A 22,009-nucleotide genomic window follows, 5' to 3' on the forward strand; every position below is an offset into this window, starting at 1 on the left:
TATTATTTATGTCTATAGGGGTGGGGGCTGCCCAAATTGGGCATGCCAATGACTCCATCCCCCCAAATACCACAGTCTTTCTGCCTCCCCTGGGATGCAGATGGGGGCAGTAGCCCCTGATCTGCCCCCACCCTGGGAGGGGGAGAAAGTCCAGTAGGCATCAGGGATTGTTTTGTTTGATACGTAGGGGTGGGGGCTGCCCAGAATAGGCATGCTAATGCCCCACCGCCCAACAAGTCTTTCTGCCCCCCCAGAAGGCATATCAGGGCAATAGCCCCTTATATGCCCCCCAACACATCCTTGGACTCCCCCAGGTGTCTAGTTTTCTGATCTGTCTGCATTTGGTAGGTTTCTCGAGAAGGCTGCCGAGCCCGGGAACAAAAATGCAGGGGACGCACTTGCATATTCAGGATGTTTTGTGATAGATAATTTTGATGTCTTCACAATACGTTTTGGGCCCCTCCCTGTTCAGGGTACTTGGCTCAGCCACACAAGTGAGGTACCATTTTTATTGAGAGACCTAGGGGAATGCTGGATGGAAGGAAATTTGTGTCAGCCCGGTACTCCTAAAAATTCCCCACAAAGAAATGTGAGGAAATTTTTTTTTTAATCTAAATTTGAGATTTGGAGGGGATTTTGGGTCAGAAAATGTGTGGAGATCCACGCAAGCCACACCTCCCTGGAATTCCCTAGGTCTCTGGATGTGTAGGTTTTTAAATTTTTTGGGTTTGGTAGGTTTCCCTAGATGGCCCCTGAGCCTGTTACCAAAAACGCTGGTGACTCAATGCAAAACCAGGTAGGTTTGCAATCGATAATTTCGAAGTCTCCACAGTATGTTTTAGGGTATTTCCTGTCACGGGCACTAGGCCTACCCAAACAAGTGAGGTACCATTTTTTGGGGAGACTTGGGGGAATGCTGGGTGGGTGGAAGTTTATGGCTTCCTGCAGGTTATAGAATTTTCTATCAGAGAAAAGTGAAGGAAAATACTTTTTTTGACCAAGTTTGAGGTTTGCAAGGGATTCTGTGTAACAGAACCTTATGAGAGCCATACAAGTCACCGCATACTGGATTTCCCTTGGTGTCTAGTTTAAAAAAACATATAGGTTTGCTAAGTTTTCAAAGGTTGCTGGCCGAGTAATGGTCCAAAATCCATAACTAGGCACATTGCGAAAAAAGGGTCAGTTTTCACTGGAAAAATTAGATGTGCCCATGTTGCGTTTTGGGCCGTTTCCTGTCGCAGCAACTAGGCCTACCCACACATATGAGGTACCATTTTTATCAGGAAACTTTGGGAAATGCTGGGTGGGTGGAAGTTTGTGGATCCCCACAGATTCCAGAACTTTCAATCACAGAAGAGTGAGGAAAATGTGTTTTCTTTTACAAAGTTTGAGGCTAGCAAGGGATTCTGGGTAACAAGTGACCTCATCCTGGATTTCCCTTGGTGTCTAGGTTTAAAAAATGTACATGATTGCTAAGTTTCCAAAGGTGCCTGCTGAGTGAGGGGCCAAAATCCATAGCTAGGCACATTGCGAAAAAAGGGTCAGTTTTCACTGGAAAAAAGTGTTGTGCTCATGTTCGGTTTTGGGACCTTTACTGTCACAGGAACTAACAGGCACATGCATCATGCTAGGATTTTGCGCGTCCTTAATTGCGAATATTAAGGATTCGCAATTAAGGACTTGTAAAATCCTATGCATATAGGAATCGCTATAATAATAGCGATTCCAACACATTCCTTATTTTAGCGAGTCGCAAATAAGGAATAGCTCCCTATTCATTCCTATGGGCCTGTGGGCCCATAGGAATGAATGGGAAATTACAAGCGCAATTTCAAGGGTGCAAGGGTGTCAAAAGGACACCCTGTTGCACCCCTGAAATTAATCTGTGCACAAAGGTTGCACACACACATGTCCCAAGGACATGTGTGTGTGTAACCTACAACTTTGAAAAATGCACTTTAGTTCATTTTTCAAAGTTTTTGCAAATTACCATGAAGTTCAACTTCATGGTAATTTGCGCCCCCTAGTAGTGAAATCGCTACTTCAAAGTGGTTCTTGCATTGCATTTAAGAAATCGCAAAATGCGATTCGTTAAATGCAATCGCAATTTGAGAACTCGCAATTAATTGCAAATTCTCAAATTGCGAGGGCCTTGACCTTGATGCATCGTAAAAACGGCCGATTTTTGCGAATCGCACCGTTTGCGATTGCAAAAAGCTTTGATGCATGTGCCAGTAAGCCTACCCACACAAGTAAGGTACGATTTTTATTTGGAGACTTGGAGGAATGCTGGCTGGGCGAAGTTTGTGGCTCCCCGCAGATTCCACAACTTTCCATCGCAGAAGATTGAGGAAAATGTTTTTTTTTAACAAAGTTTGAGGTTTGCAAGGGATTCTGGGTTACAGAACCTGATGAGAGCCATACAAGTCACCCCACCCTAGATTTACTCTGATGTTTAGTTTAAAAAAATGTGCAGGTTTGCTAGGTTTTCCAAGGTGCCAACTGAGCGAGGGTCCAAAATCCATAGCTAGGTACAATGCGAAAAAAGAGTCCGTTCTCACTGAAAAAATGTGAATTTCCCATTTTAGGCCATTTCCTGTCGCAGGCACTAGGCCTTCCCACACAGGTAAGGCAACATTTTTATTTGGAGACTTGGAGGAATGCTGGGTGGGCGAAATTTGTGGCTCCCTGCAGATTTCGAAACTTTCCATCACAGAAGATTGAGGAAAAAGGTTTTTTTAACAAAGTTTGAGGTTTGCAAGGGATTCTGGGTAGCACAACCTGGTGAGAGCCACATAAGTCACCCCATCACAAATTTGCCTGGATGTCTAGATTTAAAAAATGTACAGGTTTGCTAGGTTTCCCTAGGTCCCGGCTGAACTAGGGTCCAAAATCCACAGCTAGGCACGTTGTGAAAAAAGGGTCAGTTTTCACTGGAAAATGTGACGTGGCCACATTGTGTTTTAGGCCGTTTCCTGTTGCGGGTACTAGGCCTACCCACACAAGTGAGATATTATTTTTATCAGGAGACTTGTGGGAACACAAAATTGTAGAACAAGTGTTATGACCTATCGACCTTCTATGCATTTCTGCCTCCTAAATGTAAGACAATGAGTAAAAAAGAGATCACTTGGAAATATGTCCTCTAATTCACATCCTAGTATGGGTACCCACAAATTTGGAGATGTGCAAATAACTAACACTTTTAAACTCTATGGGGCAGATTTATGAGACCCTTGCGCCTCATTTACGCCGCCGTTGCGTCACTTTTGTGACGCAGCGGCGGCGTAAATCCTGCACCATGCTGCGGGGTATTTACAACGCGACGCATCTGGCAGATGCGTCACGTTGTAAAGCCCTGCGCCACATGTAGGCGTTCTGGAGCGGGGGGGGGGCCTTCTGGCGCAGGAACGCCTCCTAAAAGTGGCTGAGTGAAATCTACAAGATTTCACTCAGTCACTTTTAAGGCCATGCTGCGTCAAAACCCTGCGCCTGCTTGAAGCAGGCGTAAGGATTGAGGCAGCATGTAAGGGATAGGGCACCCCCGAGCCTTGCTGGAGCTGCGTCGCGCTTGCGACGCAACTCCAGCAATGCGCCGCCTTTCCGACAGGAGATGCGTCACGCATCTGCCCATCCGAGTGCCACGTTGCGCGCATCAATGGTGGGGCACGGGTGGGCAGATGCGTCGCAACTCTTCTGGTGCATCTCTGCTGATTAGCAGAGATGCGCCAGACGTCATAAATCTGCCCCTATATTTTGTTCTCATTTTGGAAATACATAGGTGTCCTTGATACCTATTTTTCACTCTTTATATTTTACCAAACTAATTGCAATATACCTGGTACACAATGAAAACCTATTGCAAGGTGCAGCTCGGTTATTGTCTCTGAGTATCTCAAGTTCTTGGTGAGCTTACACCTCCTATATATCACCCCTTCCGGAAGGATCCAGCAGATGTAACGGTATATTGCTTTAAAGAATTTGCCATAGTTTGAAGAAGTCACAGGTGAAAACGTTGGCACAAATGGCTTTTTTTCAACTCAATTTCAATCTTTTTTTCATTTCAACTGTTAGCTTTTATAGGAAAACCTTGAAGAATCTACACAAATGACCCTTTGCTAAGTTCAGAATTGTGTTTACGTTTCTGAAATGTATCGCTTTCAGGGACCCATTATTGCTTTTACACCGATTTCTACCACTGAAAGGCGGTTGAAGGCACAAAAAATAGTAAAAATCAGCTTTATCCCAGTAAAATGCAAAAACTGTGTAGAAAATGTAGGTTTTCTGACAAAATCTGCTTGACCCTGAAAGCTTGAAAGATAGTGATTTCAGAACCACACACCTTTTGTTGTTACCATTTGCTGGGAAAAAACAGACGCTTTCTTCTGCTGCACTTTTTCCCCATTATTCCCCTGAAAAAAACAATATATTGCTGTATTTTGTCTAATTTCTGGGTCCCCTCCAAGGGAATCCACAAACCCTGTGTACCTTTAAAATCCTCAAGATGTTGGAAGAAAATGACGCCAATTTGGTGTGGATACATTATGTGGACAAAAAGTTACAGGGGCCTAAGCGTGAACTATCCCGAATAGTAAAAAAAAAGGCTTAGCAGGGGGGGGAGGGGGGAGTCCTAGCAGCGAAGGTGTTAAAAGTGTAATACAAACATTGATATGCAGAAGCATTTCGTGTTCATAAATATAACCTAGAGCAGGGCCACTTTCCCTGTCGAGATTCCTTAAACATATTTCGGGAATATAACTGTGGGGCTTTGAAGAGCTACGAACATTTCTCAATCATTCAAATCCATTTTGCAGTTAACCATTTATTTGCTACTGAAAGGAAGCACATTCCATAGCGGTGAAGCCTATACTGAGAATGCAAGAGCCACCTATATGCTGTTTTTGAATTGTGGGATTACAATATTTTGCTCTCTGGTTTACCAGAGAACTTCTTGTTTGGTATGAAGTGAATGAAATTTGTTACCAAGAAATACGCTGTTTTTTGAACTATGTTGATTTTATGCAAACACTACGGGCCCGATTCACAGAACTAACTTAAGACAACATCCTAAACTTACTACCATTTTGGTATTCACAGAAGGCACTTACTCATTTTGGTATTCACAGAAGGCACTTACTCATTTCGGTATTCACAGAAGTTAGGAGTCCTAACTTTAGGACTCCTAAATGGCTTCTGTGAATACCGAAAGTCTTAAAATTAGGATTTTTCTCAGTTTAGGAGTCCTAAAGTTAGGACGCTTAACTTTACTACTACTAAACTGAGAAAAATCCTAATTTTAAGACTTTCGGTATTCACAGACGGGATTTAGGAGTCCTAAAGCTGGGAGTCCTAACTTTACTACTACTAAACTTAGAAAAATCCTAATTTTAAGACTTTCGGTATTCACAGAAGGCATTTAGGAGTCTTAAAGTTAGGACTCCTAACTTCTGGGAATACCGAAATGAGTAAGTGCATTCTGTGAATACCAAAATGAGTAAGTGCCTTCTGTGAATACCAAAATGGTAGTAAGTTTAGGATTTTGTCTTAAATTAGTTCTATGAATCGGGCCCAAGGCCTTTCTAACAAAAATAATTTACACAGTAATGCACTCAATTGTAACAAAACAGATTGGATTAACATTTGTAGATTGTGGAGGGTGGGGGCATACTTGTAAGAGAAAACCTCTACAGGCCAGTAACAAAATATAGAGGGCCCGATTAACAGAACTAACTTAAGACAAAATCCTAAACTTACTACTTTTGGTATTCACAGAAGTTAGGATTGTGTCTTAAGTTTGTTTTAAGACAAACTTAAGACAGACTTAAGACAGACTTAAGTCAAACTTAAGACAGACTTAAGACAGACTTAAGACAAACTTAAGACAGAATTAAGACAGACTTAAGACAGACTTAAGTTAGGATTTTGTCTTAAGTTTGTCTTAAGTCTGTCTTAAGTCTGTCTTAAGTCTGTCTTAAGTTTGTCTTAAGTCTGTCTTAAGTCTATCTTAAGTCTGTCTTAAGTCTGTCTTAAGACAAACTTAAGACAAAATCCTAACTTCTGTGAATACCAAAAGTAGTAAGTTTAGGAATTTGTCTTAAGTTAGTTCTGTGAATCGGCCCCAGACTGACTAAATGTCCGGAGTGAACGATACCTGGCAAGTTATTGCATATTTAATGGTTAGAGAGTGCTTGGCGCTTCACAGATAAAAAGCAAGCTTGATGCCACATGGAATGGTAGGAGTGTTGATCATATAGATGAAGAAGCCTGAGGGCAGAATTCCTTTATACGGTTATAGAACTCCGCTGTGTCTTGCAATATCCTTTTCATGTGTGGGAGAGGGTACTTTATTCTTTATAATTCATGGCCACATCATCACCTTTTCCACAAACTACTTAACTCCTTGGTGCAAAGCTCTTTCATTTGAAAAAGAAAGCATGTATCCAAACATGATGCATAAAAATATGATCTGTAATGTAAAATTAAACTCATTAAAAAGCTGTTAGGTATTTGTCACAAAAAGAAATTAGAATCAGTTTATTATAGTCAGTTTAAAAAAAAGGTGCAGTAGCTCAGAATGTGTAGAAAGATGCAGAAAGATTTTAACTTTCCTATAATTATCTAAGGAGTGCAAAAAAACTAAACCTGTTGCCGAAAAACTCTCTTTTATGTTTGTCATTGTACAGCTAGAAAAACAGAGCAGAATACAGAGAAGCCACGCTTTAATTATGCCTAAATTGTGCCCTTGAGTTCACCTGCCTTTTCCATCTGCTACTCGCTCAGGCAGCAAGCACTGTGATGTCAGACCTCAGTTGTAATAAGTTATAACAGTTAAGAGGCTACCTAATTTCTTTATAGTAAGCGGCTGTTACAAGTTGCTGATTATGAAGAAATTAAAGATGAGGTTTTGATACAGTGATTACAAAACACCATGTATTATAATTGATTACCTTGTTGAAGGATCAAATGAATATTGGGGTAAACCAACCATAAGGATGTTGCTGGAATTTCTGCTCTGCTTATGATGAGATTGCTGATTAGGATGTTGGGTGTATTTAATTATTTAATGACAGAAGGGGCTGATTTAGCAGAATTTTAGTAGCTGGAGACTAGATACAATAGTAGATGCGATTGTAATACTTTTGGAGAATGAGAAAAGTATCAGGATGGAATTTGATGTTATGCAGTGGATTGCCGAAGGCAGAGAATCTGTTTTGTCAGAGCCGAGTATGAATCTAAAGATCACAACGAAATAGTGCCGCGAGTAGGGGATGAATAAGAGTCCAAATGAAAGTCAATGTTGTGATATTAGAACCAAGCCCACCACATCAGATCCGTTTTTCATCATTCATGACGTGTGCTGACTGCCGGGTTGGAATTATCACCGGCTTTCCGAATACAATACACTACCAAGACTCCTTGCAGACTAAGTTTGCTGTCTTATAAATTCTACTTTTCAATTGTGTACCCAGCCGGGTTGGAATTATCACCGGTTTTGGGACTTTACTACGTTCACGCAACTTTCTACAGCCCTGAAGAGTCGTGGGATAACTTTCCCTGACGAAACACGTGTCGGCTAGTTGCGTTTCTCAAAAGAATAAAGAATATCCAGTATCAACTCTGTACATATTGCTTATGTCTACTGTTGTATCTACTTGTTTCATTTTGTATGTGTGCACAGGATATAGCTGTACTGTTTTGCTGTAGGGTCTTCCCTACACACATTGAGGGGTTACAAGGGTCCCCCCTTCCTGTTTAGCACCATACTCACTAGGTCACACAAACACACTATACGTAAATTTGCTGAGCGCCATCACTTCCTATATACTAAAACCCTTTACGCAGCTATATTTCGTATCAGTAGCCAATAGCCCATTCCTAGGGAAACTCACTGATAAACCAGCTGTCACACAGGTCTCAGGTTTTGTAAAAAAAAAAGCAACATTCTTTTTGGCTAACAGAATAGTTTCTACCCATTGAAGAGGCACATAATATAGCCTTATAGCCCGCCGTAACGTAAAGGTTCGCTACCGCGTCAAAGGTCTGAGCCGAAGGCGAGAGACTTTAATAAGGTAGCGGAACTTTAATAGCCGGTAAGGCTATTAGAACATTCTGCCACTAGAGGGAAGAATGTTCTAACAAATAAAACAAAGGCCTCTCGAAGCTCTCGAGCTCCGAGGGGCCTTTGTTAGACATTGGAATGTTGCTCTGCGGGCCTTTAGCAGCCCGTAGAAGCAGGGAGCACTCCATTGTCTTCAATGGAGCTCCCAACATTCCAATGTTCTAATCTGCGTTGATTGCTATGCGGGGTGACCTCAAGAGTAATAATCCATATTTTGTAAAGCACAAACATATCACCCCTGGGAGATTAAGTGAGCTATTGCCCACAGTCACATGATGCTGAGCTGCTGTCGACGATCGAACCGTGATCCGCTCTGGCCGCTGCACCACACCTCCCCCACAAGAGTCACCAACAGAACAGTTTCTGCCCAAGGAATAAGCACAGAATCTGTGTTTATTGCTATATGGGGTAACCTCAAGAATGCATTTGATTCCAACTGATTACTGCCCTCTTTTTGTAAACCTGTCTTCACCATTTGACACTGTGAACCATGATTTATTACTTTTTTGAGCTAAATACCATTGCCTTACTGCTACCTCTCCTCCTGTACTTTGCCTACTGCTAATTCACCTAAAATATGTTACTATTTCATGATTACATTGTCCACCATCCTTTATATTGTCCCTCCACATTAGCACAAAGTGTGCATCAAATATTTCAATTAAAATCTTTATATTTTATTTTTAATTCCAATATTCCTATTTACCTGTTTTTTATTTTCTTACTGCAATGTGTTAAACACCATTTTATATTAGTGAAGACAGTGCTAGTCAAAGTATATGGAATGTTGTTTTCAACACATTAGAATTTTTCTCAGATAATTATTGCATGACTCTATTTTGACATATGAACCCAGTAAGTACCATTAAAAACATATTGGCTATGTCAATATTGCAAATGGAAAACTGAGAATGAGTGAGAAATTCAGAATATGCTTTGAGTATTTAATAAAGGATTGAAACAACACTGCAAATTAGGGTGCTTTTATTCTTGTGTACATGGCATCAAATGTGACAAAGATAAAAAGGAACCTGGCAGATGCAGACCCCCTCATGCAGATGATGCGAATTTACTCACAGTCTACATTGAGAGAAACCTCTCCTTCAAGACATATTTAGTTTAAAAGACTCAGTCACCCAGGCAGTAACTCTCATGTCTGTGCTGAATCAACACATATCTTACAGATACCGATTTCAGGACTGCCATTAAAACATCTACCCTCTCCCACCTGGATTTTGGTAATGCTATGTTCACTGACATCACTGAAACCCATGGATTGAGCAAAAAGTGATGATTCTGCCTGTTCGCAAATGATGATTGTTTTCCTGCTTCACTTACTGTGGCCTACTGCTACCAGATTCAGGCCCTACAAGTTTACCTTCAGGCACCATACAATACAGGATGCTAAAATAAACTAAGCTCTCTCTGTTCAACTATCAGAAAAGCTAGGAGATGCTTCCTTTCTGATAGCCATATACTGAAAAGGGCTGTGCTTACCAGATTTTGAATCGGACGACCAACACCGCCATCAGGACAAGGAGTAAGACAACCCCAATTGCCACAGCAACAAATTTGGCTATTGAACGTGAGCTGTCTGCAATATGGAATAAAGAAGAAATTTAGATCACCTAGCCTACATGTGATTTTCTACCAAAATTGTCAAATAATGTTTGCAAGAAATATGGACATTAGTAGAACTTTCAATTTACATTTTGTGGTAAGTTAGCTCCCTCTCAAAAAATGTAAATCTAACTATTTCCAAATGTTTAAAATGATCCGATTGATATATTTAATTATAAACGAAATGCCCCTCTCTGTTATATGTACACTATACATCCCTATTAGAATTTATCCTGAATTTCCATGCAAAAGTCAAGCAGATGGACTGTGCATGTAAATGTTTACAGAGTAATGTTTTTTCTTCAGGTGTTCCAAGTCAAAGCCTATTGAGTCAATTAAAGCCCCTTTAGCAGGCTAACAGACAAAAAAGCAACTTAACTGTATGTAATAGGAACTTAGAGAGAACTGTTTTTTATAATCATTAACTCTTTATAGCCTGCAATATATCTCAGGCTCACTATACAGGAGACTGTTCTCCCAATAAATCAGATGTGAACCAGACATGTCACCTGCTGCCTGGGCTGCAGCCTGTCGCCGCATACCCTCAAGAGAAGGGAAAACTCTTTGTTGCTCACAAAACTCCTCCCTGGTGGGCCCTCCTTCCTGCTGCCAATGGGCCAGCTCAGGCAGGTCCCCCAGGCTGGCACTCTGCTCCCCGGTAGGCTCCAGGGCATCCCCCTCAGGGACCATGGGAACCAAGGGGGCCGGCTTCCCGTGCCCCCTGCTCCTGGGCCATACTCTCGGGCTCCAGGTCTTTCACAACACCCTCCTTGGCTGCCATGGACCGAGTGGAAGCACACGCCCACTCAGGTCCTCTCCACCGTAGCCCATGGGGAGTTCTCTAAATCATTGCCCAACAGACAGTCTACAGGCATGGCGGGCCTCACAGCCACCTGAAGAGTTCCTGAGACCCCCCCACTCAAAGGGAACCTGAGCCACCTCACATTGGCTCTCTGAGTTGCCTGCGGACACTACTGGGTAGAATGCATGGGGGACAACCTGCTCTTTGGACACCAACCAGGAGCTGACAGCAGTTACGCTGGCTCCTGTCTCCCTTAGAGCCTCCACTCTATGGCCATTGATGGTCACCCACTGCCTGTACTTTTTAGTGTTATCAGACAGTGCAGGTTTAGGGACCATCTCAAAGTCTCCTAGTGAGACAAGGGTCAATTTTATGGGATCCCACCCACCTTGGGCACCCATCTCCTCCCCTCCCAGGGCTACACTAGCAAGCTGGCGGGGCGGTGCATGGGGTGGTGCAGGAACATCCCTTTGAGGACACTGTGGATCGAAGTATCTGTGGCCCACTTGACCACAGTTAAAACAAGTAAGGGGCCCCCTCTGAAAAGGCCTACCTGTTGGGGGCACTGGCTTCTTATCTTGGAGAGGCTGGGACACCACTGCTTGGTTCCCTTGGGAATTACTTTGGGGCCCTCTGTGGAACTCCCTTGGTTTACCCCTATCCCCCCACCTTTCTGCTGGGGACCCTGCCCACCTTTGGCGAAGTCTCCCACTGGACCCTTGCGAACCCGGGTGCTCACCCAGCGGTCCGCCTCCTCAGCAAGCTTCCTAGGGTTAGTTAGCTTGTAATCAATCAGGTGCTGGCATAGCTCAGGAAAACAATTACTAGATAAACGCTCCCATGCAATCAAATCATAAAGTTGCTCAAAAGTTTCTACTTTGCTACCTTTTACCCAGCTCTCCATAGCTCTGGAAAAAAAAGACACATATTCAACCCACGTAGTACCCTCTAGCATCTTGCAGGTTCTAAGTCTCTGCCTGTACATCTCAGTGGTCAAACCATAGCTGAAGTCCTGGGTATTTTAAGCCCAGCGGTGCAGGGGAACACACCCTATGACTTCTGGGTTCTCCCTGTTTCAGACCTACAGAAACACAGAGTCTTCTGGGTGAAGTCAAAGATCAGTTTATTGGCTGCAGACCAATTACAGGTATCCTAGAAGTACAACAGCGTGTATGTTCTCAGGAGACTGCTAAAAATCACATAAACGGGCTTCTCCTTAAATACAGATTTTCCTGCCTCAGGCATACATTCCTAGGTTTATGATACGGCAATATACAAGTGTACATTTCAAACGAAAGAGCAGAGTCATGATGACCATCCCACATTCCAGTTAAGCCAGCCCATAATTATTTACACAGCAAGACTGAGATCCCACATCAGATATCGATAGGCCCCAATAAACTCGGGCAGCTCCTGTTGATAGAAACAAGTCATAAAGCAGGAACAGTCAGGTGTGAAAGAGATTAGCCGGAGGCTCGTGTAGGATGAAAGGGTTTATGGTGTGTCAAGCCCTGATGCTAATCACAGGTGGCCAGGGGACGGGGTGCTCGTGAGACCGGACTGACCTGGGGCAGCAGAGCCAGCTGCCCAGGTCACAGAGAAGTCAAAGGAAAGCACATGTACTGTGAGGCCCGTATTTGCTTCATTATAGCCTATGTGAGGGCAATCGTAAGATGGCCACCGCTCCAAGATGGAACCCGCGTAGTAATGTAAAATAACGTGTACACAGTGCATTCATAGCTAGAACGTTATACAAAGCACTTGTACATACCGCATTAACCATTTGCGGTTCGCTAATACCGGGATAGACAGGGGTAGGGCCCTGTCCCCTACGCGCTCCCAAATATTAAAGTACGACAGACCCTCCTTTTGCCCTTACATAGGCAATCACTATACTCATCTTAATCCGAGTCTAGGTCAATGTTCACGAAGTCATGGAGATGTTGCTGTAGCATCATCCTATTACTTAGCTCGTCCCTCGTTACAGGTTTCCTTACACATAGTGTAGCACAAAGGCCACATATCGCAGGAGCACACTGTATGCACAGACAGGACAGGAAAAGAATCGCTAAGATCATTCCAATGACTATCAGAACTTTCCAACCCCAGGCAGATATCAGTTCCCAGAACCACCCCACCAGTGACCAATCTCCTTTATCCACGTATATGGATTCAGATATTTTATGGAGTTTGGAGATGGCTTGATATACTGTTGGAGCGTTATCTGGTATGAAAATGCAACAACTGGATTGGATAACCTTACATACCCCACCACGGTCTGCAAGTATAACGTCTAGAACCATGCGGTTCTGCAAAGTCATAAGGCGATCCGCTTGGAGCTCAGCTGTCAAATTACCAAGGACACCAGCCGTTACATTGACAGTGGATTCAACCACCCGAGTCAGTTGTCTCAAGTTCCTACTATTTACCATAGGTCCCCAAAACGGCAGAAAACCCAAAAAGAAGTCTCCTGCTTCCTGACCGGCAGTATCCTCCTTACTAATCACGCCTCTCACAACTCTGGTCTTGTGATAGTCAGAGGCAGCGGTAAATGTTGGCGGTAGCAAGTTTGCAATATAACATGTGCCCGAGAAATCAGGGGGCAAGCATGTATATGCTCGATCTTTGCAGATAAAGTATGTACCCTTGGCAGCCAGAAATGCAGGGGAACACTGTGACGGAAAAGTGTCCGTTTCAGTACAGTCCCTTCTCCCCAGCTGAGCTCTTGGATTCTGACCATAACCTTGTAAACAGAACCGACCTATGTGGGGTACGACCCAGATTGGGGATGAGATTTTTCGCTGTCTTTCACCCAGACTAATACTATACCCCGTTGCGTTCCACCCTACATAAGCTCTTAATTCCTCCTTGGGAATGGATGAGTATGCATCGATATCTCTGCTCATATCGGCAACTCCTTTCATTAAGGCCTTATTATTGGTGATAGGTCTGATGGAACGCGGCTGTCGAGGGGAGTACGTATCTAGAGCATAGAGAAACATGGTCTGGAATGCCCATGACGATCCATTGTAACTATACGGTAGCACTAGATAGGGAATACCCTTATTGATGGTATGTGGCATTAACCCACACACCCAGCAATTGGTTGTATTCATGACTAGTTGGTGCTGGTGCAGGAGCTGAATAAACGAGTTATTTACAAATTCTGATCGTCTGGTTTGTTCGTGCTCAGGCAGAGGGTGAAAAGAGTGTGAGGAGACAGTAGGAGGAGGTATGGGCTGTACAGTGGGGGCAATGGGCTCTTGAGAGGAGAAGAATACAAATCCTACGGTAAATATTATCATACTACACAGTATAAATAGACACAAAAATACAAAACATTTGCTCTTCATAATTGTACATGTCCTTGCTTTAAAGTTCATTTCCTCAACGGGTCTCTCCATCTTAAAAAACTCCATCCTCTACTTGGGCCGCTCGCGGCGGATGAGTTTCTTCTGCTAAGGAGTACGCCTGTCAGCCCAGGGAACGCCCTAGACCAACCAGAACCGTCGACCTAACGTCTTCGGCCTGTACCCCAAAGTCTTGGCACCGCGACCCTGCGGCTGAACCCGGATGGTGGTTCGAAAAACAAAAATCAAGAAAGTCCTTCAGATGGGAGAGCTCATAATGTCAAAAAATAAAATAGTAAGGAAATCTTTATTTGTCCATAGGCCTTGGTCTCAAATTATAGCGGAGACAGCCAGGTGCTGTTTGATCTTGAAACAAGAGTTCAGGCTCTGTGGTGTCCAATCGATTTGACGGTGGCACAGCTTCTTGCAAAATATCGTTACTCTCTTGGTCTGAAGCTGTGTCTCTTATGCGTGCATCACTGAATGGTACAAAACGAGGTACAGTGTCTGTTTCAGAGTCGGCGATACCCTCCTGGACCCACCGGTCATATGGCAGGGGCAAGGGGACTACCTTGCAGTGGGTGCCATGGACCCAATTCTTTCTCCCTTTCACTCGAACCGCTGATCTCGTTGACAGAAGTACAAGGTGGGGGCCGATCCAACGAGGCTCGTCGTTGCTCTTGCGCTGGAAATTTCTAATCAGCACCCACGTGCCAGGGTCGATAGGGTGTCCAGGAGTTTCAGATGCTTGGGGAAGAGCATCATGCACCTGTTGGTGTAAAACACGTAGTTTAGCCGTCAAATCATACAAGTAATCAAGCAGTACTGGATGCTCGATTTCACTGAATTTCGTAGGTCTTGGCACACCCCATACGTTGGCCGGGCGGCCAAAAACAACTTCATAAGGACTAAGTCCCACTCGTGAGTGTACGGTCGTTCTGGTGGACAGGAGTGCTAAAGGCAGAGCGTCAGGCCATTTAAGACCGGTGCTCGCCTGTATTTTGGCCAGCTTAAGTTTTAGAGCGCCGTTGTAGCGCTCTACTAATCCAGCTGACTGGGGGTGATTTGCAGCGTGAAACTTCTGCTTAATACCTAGCCCCTCACACACATTCTTCATCACTTTACCCACAAACTCACTTCCATTATCACACCACACCATTCTTGGCATTCCAAACCTAGGGAAGAATTCTTTCACAAAGGCTTTGGCTGTGGATAGGGCAGTGTTATCTTTTAGAGGATAGGCCTCTACCCATTTTGAAAAAGCGCAGACAACCACCAATACATATTTCAGGTTGTTGCACCTTTCCATGTGGATAAAGTCCAGCTGCAAAACTTCAAATGGGTATGATGGGGGTGCAAAATGACCAGCTGGAGTTGGGGTTCCCCTACCAGGGTTGTACTTCAAACATACCATACAATTCTTGACCACATTCTCTGCACACTTGGGAATTCCAGCATTCTGCCACACTGGAGCCAACAACTTACAAATACCTTTCGTACTGATATGTGCCATTCCATATGCCATAGTAACTACTGGAAGCACATATGCATCAGGTAACAACCATCGCTTATGTCCTGTCAGATCAATCCAACAACCATTCTCATCCAACTTACCCATACTTTCTCTCCACTTGCTCAATTCTTTCTCTGTGGCTTCAGCTTGAAGGAACTTCACACTCTCTATTGTGTTTTCACACATTCCAACATCACCAACCCATCTTGCGGGGCCTGCCACATACATTCTAGTCTTCACATCCTGTGCTGTTTCTTTCGCGATCTCATCAGCAAACGCATTCCCACGTCCAACATCATCAATGATTTTCTTGTGCGCACTGCATTTCATAATCGCAACTTGCAACGGTAGGGTCAGTGACTCAAGGAGGTCATTCACCAACTTGCCATTCTGAATTTTAGCCCCATGCGAAGTCAGGAACCCACGTTCTTTCCACAATCGCCCGAAACTATGAGCCACGCCAAAGGCGTACTGGCTATCTGTGTATATATTCACTCTCATTCCTTCAGACAACACGCATGCTCTTGTGAGGGCGATTAATTCTGCTGCTTGGGCCGAATTATGTGGCACACGTGCAGTTTCCACAACCGTGTGTAAAGTCGTGATAGCATACGCAGCAGTCGTGTCACCATTCGGGAGCTTGAAACATGAACCATCCACCCATAAAGTACCATCACACTCAGTCAGGGGAGTATCTTTGAGATCTACTCTCCCTTTCGTCTCTTCTTCTGTTCTGAACAGACAGTCATGTTGCTCAATCTCATCGAGGTCTGCTGGAATTGGTAATAGTGTAGCTGGATTCAACGTGTTGCATCTCTTTATGTGTATGTGATTTGCTAACAATGTGAGCTCATACCCTGATAATCGCGCACTAGTTAAGTGTTGTGTCTTGGTTCTGTTTAACAATGTATCCACAGCATGTGGAACCATGACAATCAATGTATTATCCATTACTAGACCAGCAGATTGTCGAATGGACATAGCTGCAGCAGCTGTAGCTCTCAGACAGCTTGGCAATGCCCTCGTTACGGGGTCCAAGGTGGACGAAAAATATGCGCATGGGCGCGGTCTGTCGCCAAAAGGCTGTGTTAACACTGATAATGCACAACCATCTTTCTCGTGAACATACAATGTAAAAGGCTTGCTGTAGTCAGGGGTACCCAACACAGGAGCTGAACATAATGCATTGCGCAATTCCAAAAAGCTTTTCTGACACTCTTCAGACCATGGGATAGGATGCGGTGTGTCTTTGCATGTTAATGCTAACAAAGGTTTTGCCAACAAGGAAAAATTTGGGATCCAGTGCCTACAGTATGAGGTAATGCCCAAGAAAGCACGTACTTCTCTCAATGTTCTTGGCACACTCAACTGTGCAATGGCTTGAATTCTTTCTGGGGTCAGTTTCCTTCCCTCCTTCGATAAGAGATGACCTAAGTAGGTCACTTCTTGTCGACAATATTGCAGTTTTGAGAGAGACACTTTGTGATGGGAGGCAGACAAATGACGCAACAATGACAATGTAGCTTCTTTGCAAATCCTTTCAGTATCCGTGGCGATTAGTAAATCGTCAACGTACTGGATGAGGATAGCGCCACTAGGTAAAACCAGTGCGTCAAGCTGCGCTTTCAAAGCTTGGCTGTATATTGATGGACTTTCGCAGTAGCCCTGGGGAGCGCCGTTTGAAGCGGAAGCTTCGGCCTCCTAAACTAAAGCCAAAAATGTCTCTGCTCTCTTCTGCAATTGGGATGCTAAAGAAAGCATTCTTTAAATCGATCACTGAAAACCATGCAGCGGAAGCTGGAATCATGGTTAACAAGGCAGTTATATCAGGGACAACCGGAAACTGTGGCACAACAATCTTATTAACTTCTCTAAGATCAATCACAAATCTGTAAACAGGTGGCTGTGAAGGGTCCATTCGTTTTAAGACAGGTAAAATCGGACTGTTGCAAACGTTACCTCTTGTCTCTTCAATTACACCCTTATCAATCAAATCGCTGAGAATTTCTAACAACGCTTTCTGACCTTCATTGGAGATCTTGTACTGGGGAATACGCGGCAATCTGACATTGGCTTTTAAAGTGACCACATATGGTGGTATTTCCAAGAGACCCACATCATTGGGACCAGTAGCCCAAAGGACATCCGGAAGGGATGACAATTCAGGTGGCATTGTATTTTTAGACAAATACATCAGAGAAATCACTTTCTTGCCTAATGTAAGTTGTACTCCTGAAGGAGAACAATACAGCGTTGCATGCAATCTTTTTAGCAAATCTAAGCCTAGCAAATTTTCACCACAACCTGTCGTTAAGATGAGAGGTGCTTTTAGCTCGCAAGGTCCAACAGAAAGAGACATAGGACTAGAAATCGGGTTTCTAACCGGGGCGCCAGAAAAACCTACTGAAACATTGATGTCGCCAGACAAAGGTGCGCCAGGGAGTTTGGAATGCATAATTGAACTCTTTGCAGCACCAGTGTCTAGCAGAAAGGGCTCCGTTACATTTGCTCTGATCCACTGGCACTGAAACAACTCCCTCTCTCTGTCTATGGCTGTCCTAGTAATCATTATTTTCTACATTGTCGTCCTCTGCATAATAATCATTATTGTAGTACTGAGCTGTATTACTAGTCGCGTTGGCTTGCTGATCAAAGCTATTTATGGTATTTTGAGGCGGAAAAGGACGCGCGTTCTGGGGAACATTTCCACGCCCTCTGCCTCTAGGAACTTGCTGACGACCCCTACCTCTTGCGCCATACGTATTACTGTTACACTGCATCAATTTAGGGCAACTATATTTAAAATGACCTTCCTCTTTACATTATGAACATTGGTTGGGACCTACAGGGACACGTGGTTGATAATACCCATTCATTTGCTGATTATGCTGAAACTGTTGGGGTTGGTGATAGACACCTTGGGGTTGTCTATAACTATTCTGACCTCCACGTGGCGGGTAAGCCTGCTGCAAAAGGACCTTCGTTTTCAGCTCTTTCATTTTCTTATCTGTTCTATCTTTTTCGTCTTTATCTCTGTTTTCATAATACTGTGCAGTAGCCAGTATTTGCGCTGAAGAGGAAACAGCCCAAGAACTTTCTGAGTCTTTCAATTTCTTACACAACTCGGGAAGTAGATTCTGCACAAATTTATCAACAAACAAGCGTTGGCCACCTTCAGTGCTCATGTCTTGACCACTGTGGTCGATAAACGTTTCTTCAAACCTGGTAAAGAAGTCTGACACTGTCTCATCTTTCTTCTGTTTGCATGCAGACAGTTTGTCCCAATTTACACGCATCGCGGGCATTATGGTCTTCATATATGTGATAATTCTACCAGGGAGTTCTGCTATTAAAGGCTCAGGTTTCGCGCCACCAATTTGTCTAGCGTCTGCGGCAATGATGTCAGCCCATGTAGCACCTAGTTCTGCGTCGTGATCTGCATTACGAATTGATCCCCATAGGGGCTGTGGAACAACGTTACCAAACAACATGTCTATGTCTGCCAAATTCATAACGCATGATCCTGCCGTTTATGACAACTCTTTATAATATCCTGCAGGGTTTTTACGGGGATCAGGCAATGTCTGCTTAAGTGCTAACACCTCAGAATGCTTCCATGGGACGTGTACCCACACACGCTGAAAATGCGCTGGCATTGCAGCAATACCGTTAGCGGCATCAGCTGCAATGGCGTCCTTCCATACCGGAGGGACTTCTCTCATGGGGTATTGTCGCGCTTTTACCTTTTTCCCCACAGGGACATCTTGTCCAAATAATGACTGTTGACAATCATCATTCCTGAAGGACAATACGATCGCAACTGCTTTATCTACGTCGCGACCCACAATTGTACCAGTTCCAAAATCAAATCTCACTCGACACAACTCCTGCGGGCTTGGATTTTTACCATTATCCTCCAATTCCTCACAGAGGATTTCGCACATTTTCTCAAACACATACCTCTGTTTTGAAGCATCCCATTGGTGAAAAACGTCAACAACTGACCCCACGTCATAGAGTGAAGGAAAAACTATCCACCTACGCGCCATATGATCTATTACTTTCTTCTCATCGGGGTTAGGGAGTTGACTGCGCAATTGCTTACGCTGTAAACCAGGAGTCGCACTAGATGACTCAAAGAGAGGCGACATTAAATTAGTAACTATATTAGCAAGACGTTGTCGCGCTGAAGGAGAAGTTGAGGCGAGAACAGGGGGATAAACAGAGGGGAGAAAAGAGGATGTAGAAACAGGTACTGGAGTAGTGCAAGGAAGAGTGTCAGGGGAGGCAGCTGCTGAGATAGACAAAGTCGCAGGAAGCGCAGGGGCAACTGGAAACGCAACTGGCGGCCCTTGAGAGGGCTGCACTGCAGGGACAGGAGCCGGCTGCAGAGCAGCTGGCTGCTGCGGTAAGGCTTGTGGTACATTAACTAGAGGTGGCATATTCACAAGCTGAGGAGGCGCCGTGGCATTTTGAGCATACGGGGGTGGTGAACTCAGCAAATGCGACATCAGGGGATCTTTCTCCTTGTCTTCTAACTCATTCTGTTTAGAGTGCGGTAAAGCTGAGTAACATTTGTCGATCCCTAGCTTACGCTGTCTGTGCAATTGCTCATTCATTTGTTCCTCCTCATTGTCTTTAAATTGCATAGCTGCTTGCATTACTGTCATACCTTTTTCTCTCTTATTCTTCTTCGCTAGCTTAATTTCCTTCTGTTTGGCTTCCTTCCACCATAAGCGGAAAGAATCAAACATCGCCGGCCGGGCTTTCTTTTTAAACAATTTAACTTCCAAATTATCTAAGATATCTGTATCGAAACTACCATTTTGGGGCCATTTTAAAACACCGTCTTTTCTAGTGTAATGGATCCATACTTCGTTATATGCAATGGGGCCTACGCCATGTTTTACATAAAGCTCATAAGTTGGAGTTCCAATCGGAGGAACCGGACATGATTCCTCCAGCTGGAAATCCCTTCCACAACCCAAACAAAATATTCTACCAAATACTCTAGAACCAGGCATCTTCGCTCACTAGTCTAGATCCAAACTCCAAAGGATTATCGATTACGATAGTTTCGTGAATACACGAGTCCTCTGGCTTTGGCGTTTGCAAACTCCAAATCAAAGCGATCCCGAAGGATACCAAAACAAATTGGGAGACGCTCCACTTATACTTAACTGAATATTGATGATCGATGGCGTCACCAGAAGACTCTCTCGATTGTTTTGCTCTACCAAACTCGTCAAGGGTCCAAAACAGGTCGATTAATCAGGGCAGCAGTCCTTCGTAGCCGTCGGGACGCGGAGAACCTCGCAGAAAAGACTTTTGGACCACGTCGACATGCAGGGGTCGATGAAGTGGCGGCCTTCCTCCGGAATTTCCACACGAAGCTCCTCACGAACCTCTGGCTTGGACTGGTACCGTCGAAATCGCCCCACGTTGGGCGCCAAACTGAAGTCCTGGGTATTTTAAGCCCAGCGGTGCAGGGGAACACACCCTATGACTTCTGGGTTCTCCCTGTTTCAGACCTACAGAAACACAGAGTCTTCTGGGTGAAGTCAAAGATCAGTTTATTGGCTGCAGACCAATTACAGGTATCCTAGAAGTACAACAGCGTGTATGTTCTCAGGAGACTGATAAAAATCACAGAAACGGGCTTCTCCTTAAATACAGATTTTCCTGCCTCAGGCATACATTCCTAGGTTTATGATACGGCAATATACAAGTGTACATTTCAAACGAAAGAGCAGAGTCATGATGACCATCCCACATTCCAATTAAGCCAGCCCATAATTATTTACACAGCAAGACTGAGATCCCACATCAGATATCGATAGGCCCCAATAAACTCGGGCAGCTCCTGTTGATAGAAACAAGTCATAAAGCAGGAACAGTCAGGTGTGAAAGAGATTAGCCGGAGGCTCGTGTAGGATGAAAGGGTTTATGGTGTGTCAAGCCCTGATGCTAATCACAGGTGGCCAGGGGACGGGGTGCTCGTGAGACCGGACTGACCTGGGGCAGCAGAGCCAGCTGCCCAGGTCACAGAGAAGTCAAAGGAAAGCACATGTACTGTGAGGCCCGTATTTGCTTCATTATAGCCTATGTGATGGCAATCATAAGATGGCCACTGCTCCAAGATGGAACCCGCGTAGTAATGTAAAATAACGTGTACACAGTGCATTCATAGCTAGAACGTTATACAAAGCACTTGTACATACCGCATTAACCATTTGCGGTTCGCTAATACCGGGATAGACAGGGGTAGGGCCCTGTCCCCTACGCGGTCCCAAATATTAAAGTACGACATAGCGGGTAATCAAAGCTTCTTTCATGTGGCCATAAACCATCCTACTTTCTGGGGGCAGGTCCAACAAGGTATCCCTCCCCTCACTCACAAAGTGTGCAACCTCGCTCCCCAATCCTTCTCAGGGACCCGGTGGGACACCATAGCTAATTCATAAGCGGCAAACCATTGCCCAATATCTTCACTTTTATGGAAATCCTTAATAACCTCCTTGGGTTTATACACTCTACTCTCAGTATGTGCTACTGGTATGCTGCCACCAGAGGGGGAGATCTCTACACTCTTTGCTTTAATCTCC

At 44.2% G+C, this 22,009-nt stretch overlaps 1 protein-coding gene across 2 annotated transcripts in view; it reads right to left on the reverse strand.

The window, feature by feature from the left end:
- LOC146809060 (B-cell receptor CD22-like) overlaps positions 1 to 22,009 on the reverse strand; it is a 500,036-nt gene that overhangs the window by 23,751 nt on the left and 454,276 nt on the right. For both annotated transcript variants that reach the window (XM_085615862.1, XM_085615861.1), the window contains exon 10: positions 9,617 to 9,713. In XM_085615862.1, coding sequence (XP_085471988.1) covers positions 9,617 to 9,713 — 97 coding nt within the window. The remainder of the gene's footprint in view (positions 1 to 9,616; positions 9,714 to 22,009) is intronic.

Source organism: Triturus cristatus, chromosome 7 (assembly GCF_964204655.1).
Source record: "Triturus cristatus chromosome 7, aTriCri1.1, whole genome shotgun sequence".
In the NCBI taxonomy this organism is placed as follows: Eukaryota; Metazoa; Chordata; class Amphibia; order Caudata; family Salamandridae; genus Triturus; species Triturus cristatus.